This window comes from Empidonax traillii, unplaced genomic scaffold (genome assembly GCF_003031625.1).
Source record: "Empidonax traillii isolate 1590-97213 ecotype Southwest subspecies unplaced genomic scaffold, ASM303162v1 scaffold176:size2985712, whole genome shotgun sequence".
Taxonomy (NCBI): Eukaryota; Metazoa; Chordata; class Aves; order Passeriformes; family Tyrannidae; genus Empidonax; species Empidonax traillii.
The window spans coordinates 2421225-2427878 of NW_020955369.1; the positions used below are offsets into that span (position 1 = coordinate 2421225).

The following is a 6654-nucleotide window of genomic DNA, read 5'->3' on the forward strand; positions in this document are numbered from 1 at the left end:
ATTTGCTCCAGGAAATAAATTACAAGTTTTAATTAGGAGTCAAGATGACCAGTAGAGATGAAAGAAAAAACTCCTCTGGACGCGATGCAGCTGCTTTTACTACACAATAAGCTAAAGATAGCTTCAGTGGGAAACAGGCTGTTTGTAGTTAGAGCATTTATTAATACAAACCTACATGTCCAAGTGCTGCTGAAGTTTGACACACGCTTCCTGTATGACAGTAAGAAAACATCTGATGAACAATGTTGGGAACCACAGTTCTGAATAAAGTATGCTGATGACTCAGGCATCTCTTGTAAAACCCAATATATTTCTGCTTCTATGTGGTTTCTTCAAGCTAACAGAAAATAATCATAACAAACTTTGAGGTCTCCAGAACAAACTCTCATTATTTGCGGAGCTTGGGATTTTCCTCTTTTGAGGGAAGAGGGTGAGTTAGTGGTATGGTAGCTTCTCCACTTTTCTTCCATCCGTCAACCCACTAAACCTTCAAAATTTTTCTTCTTACATTCAAATAACCTGAACAATGTAAAAAATTGTAACCCAATTAGCTACTCATTAGTCTCAATAAGCCACGAGATACTCACTTTGGAATCAAACAATACTTTTTTGAAAAGTACCCTCAAGATTTGCTTTCTCCTCACTACAGCATGCACTTTGGCATAAAATAGAAAGTCTCTGCCATGAAAAAACCCTTATTTTACACAGTGTCTCTAGATACTTAAGAGAAGTGACCACCACCTATAGATGCTGACTACAACTTCAGAATTATTGCTAACTTCATTTTCTACTGCAGGTTGTGTTACCCGGCATCTGCCACAACCCATATTCAATCACCTTTAAGCTTATCTTTGATTTGAAACTAAAGTAACCCTGAGCTACTGACCCACAAGCAGTTCAGCTGGAAACCGCAAGGTTTCTTCTAGTTCAGCTGAAAACTAACATTTCTCCTTCAAGATTATTAACAGAACGGGCAAATAGGCAGCTTTGAACAGTGTGCAGGAGGGACTATGCAACTGAGTATCTGATTAGACAATTGCGAGGTATTCAGTAAACCATTAGAAACAGATTTTATAAAAGGTAAACTTGCTCACAAAAGTTGTCAGATGTGCAGCAGCAACAAAGTTTTCAGACACAGAAGGTACACGTAGCAGTAAATCTGCTACATTAACCTGCGAGCACACCCTAACTGAAAACACTTGACTGAGGAACAAAATCAGTCCGAGCAGCCTTTGCCTTCCTGCTGAAGCAGCCAAAAATCAGTGCTAACTACTTCCAACTACGATAGCAGTCCTTGCCAGACACGCCTCTCTCTCCAAATGAGCTTCTTGAATGCGAGTTGTACCACTTTAACCAATTACACCTTAATCAGCACATTCCCACTGTCCACTCTTACGACTGCAGCCATTTAACTTCAACACTGACTACACCAAAGCACAAATACCTTTATCCTCTTATAAAAGCAGCATATGCCATTAAATAAATAAATAAATATCAGGGAAGAGGGCAGCCGTCATATCACTAAACAGAAGAGTTGTGTTAACCAGCAAGTTACCTTTAAAGCCTAAAAAGCATTGTTTAAAAAGCACTGAAATTTAATTTTAGATATTTCTCATCACGGTTCAGTTCACTTAAAGGGACGAAGAGCTTTAAAAGGCATCCTTTTCTCTCTCCTTTTTTTTTTTTTTTTTTTTTTTTTTTTTTTTTTTTTTTTTTTTTTTTTTTTTTTTTTTTTTTTTTTTTTTTTTTTTTTTTTTGACAGAGAAACATTCCCCGCCAAGTCCTGGTGTGCAGCGAGAGACCCGTAAGCGCCGTCATTCCCTTAGCCCCGTTCCGCGATGAGCGTTAACACGAGTCCCCAAACGCGGCACTTTCCCACTCCAGCGGGAGAGCGTCACCGGCTGGAAATAGCGTTCACCTTTGGCGAGCGCGGATGCCGCGCCGCAGGGTCACGCCGGGCGTGAGCAGCATCTCCCCGCGGGGAGCTCGCCCGGGACCCCGCGCTGCCCCGGGGCACGTCCCGCTCGCCCCCAGCGCTGCCGCCCCGCCCGGCCCCCTGCGAGCGCAACAGGCCCGCCCCGGGCCCCGCGGAGCGCGGGGTGCCCCCAGCCAGCAGCGCCGAGCCCGCGGCCGGGCTGACCCGCGGCCCCCGCTGCGGCTCCGCGGCCGCCGGAGCGGCGGGGCCTGGGAGAGGCCGCGGCGCGGGGAAGGCCCGGGAGCGGCTCGGCAGGGGCGGCTGCGCCCCCGGTGCGGGGGGAGCGGCGGGGCCGGGGCGGGCGCGGCCAGGCCCGGGCGCAGCGCGGACGCGGAGCGGGGCGCTCGGCGGCCCCGGGGCCGAGCCCCGGCGGGGTCTCACCTTGGCGGCGCCGCCGGGCTGCAGCACGTTCTGTTCCACCGTCATGGCCCCCGCGCGGCTCCCGGCGGCGCCCCGGGCTCGGCGGGCGGCGGCGGCGCCGTGCGGCGGCGGCTGGGCCGGGCCCGGGCTGGGCGAGCGGGGCGGGAGGCGGGGCGGGAGGGGGAGCCCGAGTCACCGCCCGGCGGGCGCAGCGCGGCCCCGCTCCGGCCCCGCTGTCACTCCCGGAGCGCCGAGCACCGCCCCCGGCCCGGCAGCGGCGCCGCCCCGCGCACCTGCCCCGAGCGCAGCCCCCGCCCGGCCCCGGCCCGGCCCCGCCCCGCCCCGCCGCACCGCCCGCCTCCATCTTGGGAGCTCCCGGCGGGAGCGCCCGTGGCCGCCCCGCTCCACCCCCGGCCAGGGCTCTGCTCTCCCCGCCCGGGGCAGGGCCGGCCCCGGCGAGGGCCAAGTTTGCCCCGCTCCGAGAGCGGCGCAGAGCTGCGTTTCGGCTGCGAGAACCCGCCGCTTTCCGTGGGATAGGCGGGGAATTTCTGAGCGGTTCCAGCGCTGTCGCCGCTCGCAGCGACGACAAACCGCAGCACCAAATGATCCACGGAATCGCAGGATTGTTGGGGTCGGAAGGGGCCTCTGGAGATCATGCAGCCCGGCCCCTCTGCCAGGGCAGGGTCACCTGGGGCAGGTGATACAGGAACACGTCCTGGTGGGTTTGGATTGTCTCCAGAGAGGGAGACTCCACGCGCTCCCTGGGCAGTTCCAGGGCTCTGCCACCCTCGGTGTAAAGAAGCTCTTCCTCGTGTTTTATGTATCCTCATTGAGGAGGAACTTCTTGTCTTTTGGTTTATCGCCATTGCTCCTCATCCTGTCTCTGGGCACTGCTGAAAAGAGTCTGGAACCACTCTCTTGGAACCCACCTTTGAGTTACTTATATGCATTAATGAGATCCCCTCTCAGTCTTCTCAAGACTAAACGGGCCCAGCTCCTGCAGTCTCTGCTCATAAGAGAGATGCTCCAGACCCCTCATTATCTTTGTGGCCTCCACTGGACCCTTCCCAGTAAGCTCCTCATCTTTCTTTTACTGAGGAGCCCAAGGCTGAACATAGTAATGCTGCAACTTAAAAGTTGCAGGTTTTCCCTCTCCCTGCTGCCGTTTAGCTGGGTTTGACTGGGTAAGCCTGGGTTTGAGTGAGTGAGCAGTGAAGAGATGGTATTCAGCGTTCAAAATGAACGGGAACATCCTTAACAATTGCTGACTAAAGTATGGGTAGGGTAGCAGGTTTCAGCAATGAATTCACAGTGAATTTTGGCACCACAGATAAATGGTATTGGGCAAAAGATTGTCTCTCTGTCACCCTGCCCTGGAGGGTCAAGGAAAGGGCAGCAAAGGACTCAGCTTTGGGCATCAGCACAAGCAGGGGAAAGCCCACGAGGTACTGAGCCGGCTGAAATGCATTCGATCAGACACAGGTGAAGGGCAGCAGGGGAGCCCACATTTTGAGTGCCTGCTCAGTGTACAGTACCTGTGTCCCAGTTACATTTCTAAGGCTGGTGAAGCTTGGTCTGTAGGAAAAGCTGAGGAGAGCAGCATGGTTCTGAGAGCCCCAAGTACATAAAAACACGAGCCGGGGGCCTAATGCAGCAAAATGAATTGTGGATACTGCCCCTCTGTCACAGAGAGCCTCAGCATTTACGACACTATAATTCAATTCACTTCTCTCCCCACAGTAAAGTATGAATCTTTTTAAAACTGAGACCATCAGGTAATAACATCACTGCAGGATCTTGTCACAGCTCGTGACAACCTACAACTGCTGCCTTATTTCACTGTAGCTTATGTGCAGGAGATGTTGCAATTTGATCAATATTTGCTCTTCTCAGGTTTGCTGCTCATAGATTGTATCAGTTTTAATGGTTTTGCCTTTTATGCTGCAATATGAGAGGCGATTTTTAAAATTAATGTTCCCAAATAATTTTTTGGGCAAAAGACAAGAAACTATGCAGATAATATAATGAAATCAGAAATAGCTTGCAAATTACTTTTTTGGAGATAAGAGCAGAAATTCTCTCTGCTCATACTGATGGCTATGTGTAAGAGAGACAACAGTAGTAGTTTAGGGTTTTTATTAAAAAAAGTTTTCTGTAGCACTGTTGTACAGGAGTGATGGTCCAATTCCCCTGTCATCTTCCATATAATTATGCTTTTTCTCATACAGTTTTACTGCTTTTATACTGTGTTTTTGACTTGTAGTGTGTGCAGATAATTTTCATCAAAGCTATTATTTATATTACTTGAAATTAATATAAATGAAACTTTTAAATGAAATACATTTGCCTTGCAATATTTTTTCAAGTGTTTTCACTGTTTAATTTAATAGGTTCCCTGACAAATAAAATGTGTCCAAAAAGAAAGTGTCGGAAAGAAATTATACGTTTTGTTCAATTCTCTTCAAATCAGGATAGGATGACAGAGCATCATCTTCCATTTAATCCCCCTCCCCCAACAAAATGATCACTTTTAAGGGCTCTCCGCTTCCTCAGTTTCTTTAAAATAAAAAAAATGGCTGAGCAATCCACTCCCGAGACAGGGATTTGCCATTGAAATACATAATCTGAACCACAGCCATGGAAATTGGGGGTCTGTCATACATATGGTGTTGCTGGACACCAGATGGAGCAGAGTTTCTTGTTCCATTTGCAGCACAAGCTCTACATGAAGTACACTGAGCACAAGACTGGAATTTGTACCTCATCGGAAAACACTGATGGTTTTGTCAGGGCCACAGTCTAGAAAGAGCTCTTGATGGCATTGGTATTCTTTAGTGTCTATAATAAATTAAGGAACTGTTGTTTCAGTAGAAATTTAAAAGGTAGATTGCTTGGTTTCAGCCTCCCTTCCTTTTCAAATCCTGGTAAGTGGAGCCCAGGTGAATTTTGTGCTAACCCAGCGGAGAACTCAGCACTGTAACTCAAGGTCCAAAAGCTGTCACACCTGCACTGGCACAGCACAGAAAGAACCATACAAGCAACTTGTTTTTTTTTTTACTTACGTAATATTGCATTAAGCTCCTACAGAGCAATATCTGTATTGTTTCTGAGACATGCTACCTTAACAAAAGCCCACAGTCTTAGATTTCTGAGCTCCTGTTGCCAGTCTGCAGTGATCATTTAGCTGTCAGGCTTGCAGAGCTGCAACCATTTTCCTGCTAGTTTTATTGATGGTACTTGTGCACAGAAAGCGAAGTGATCAGAGGCTGCAGCATCACATTTGCCTATGGGTCTCAAGAGCTGAAATGTATTTCTCTTTTTTTATCCCTTCCTGTTGCTTATATTGTTGCTTGGGCAATGTACCTTAATGTGCCTTTAATATCTTAAATAGTATAAGGCGTATGTATATATATTTTCCCCCTGAAGTTTATGGTATTTCCACTTAGTTGCTCCTCACATTTTAACAATTACAGGGTTTGGTTGTTAAACATTTGGTGACACGTTGTACAACCTCTGCCTCCAGCTGCAAGGCTTCCCCGTTTGCACATTCTCCTCACCAGCAGTGCCGGAGATGTGATTCACCTGAAACACAAGCGCAGCCTCCCCTCCCCCTTAAACTGGTTGTTTTGTTCAGCTAGATCAGTTCCCCAAAATGGTTCACTGACTGGCTGCTGGAACAGCTGCGCTGGCCCGAAAGAGAGGGTGACACAGGCTCAGCAATGGTACCAGTCAAGTTTCATTTCACCTATTTGGTGTATCAGTAAGCGATCATGCCTTCCTGACCTGCAGCCTGCCTGTTGGAGGCAAACCCTGTGCCTGCTCACAGGGCTTCTCATCTTCCCATTTTTTTAAAGAACAACCAAAACATCAGCCAACCACAAAACACTTTAGCACATGTTTTATTGTATACAAAGATCATGTACAACAAGAAATAGCTCATTATTTTCCTCCCTTTTCAATAGGCTTGGTTTTGTCTTTAATTAAGTACAACATTTATTTAGGGCTTTAATTAGACTCTGGCTGCATTTTTTACAGCTGGGGAAGTACAAGTCAAGACTTCTTGGGGTTTTTTTCCCCCAAAACGTGTAACCTGCTATGTTTGGGGTGAGAAAGCACTGCTTTAAAAGGGGCCATAAATGCTACAAACACACAGCTTCTGTAGTTAACCCTAGAGAAAAGCTGCCTTGGGTTCACATTTTTAAAACCCATCTTGGAACACTTTCACTTAGGCCTTTTGGCTCTGCAGTAAATAGTTCAGACACCTGACACAAAACCACAGCCACTCAAGAAGCTTGTAAAGCATCACACCTTTTAAATTA

The 6654-nt window shown here is 48.0% G+C and overlaps 1 protein-coding gene across 2 annotated transcripts in view; it reads right to left on the bottom strand.

Moving 5' to 3' along the window:
* Positions 1-2444, bottom strand: part of USP25 (ubiquitin specific peptidase 25) — an 89275-nt gene extending 86831 nt beyond the window's left edge. For both annotated transcript variants that reach the window (XM_027886017.1, XM_027886016.1), the window contains exon 1: positions 2357-2444. In XM_027886017.1, coding sequence (XP_027741818.1) covers positions 2357-2401 — 45 coding nt within the window. In that variant the 5' untranslated portion in view covers positions 2402-2444. The remainder of the gene's footprint in view (positions 1-2356) is intronic.
* Between the last annotated feature and the right edge of the window lie 4210 nt (positions 2445-6654).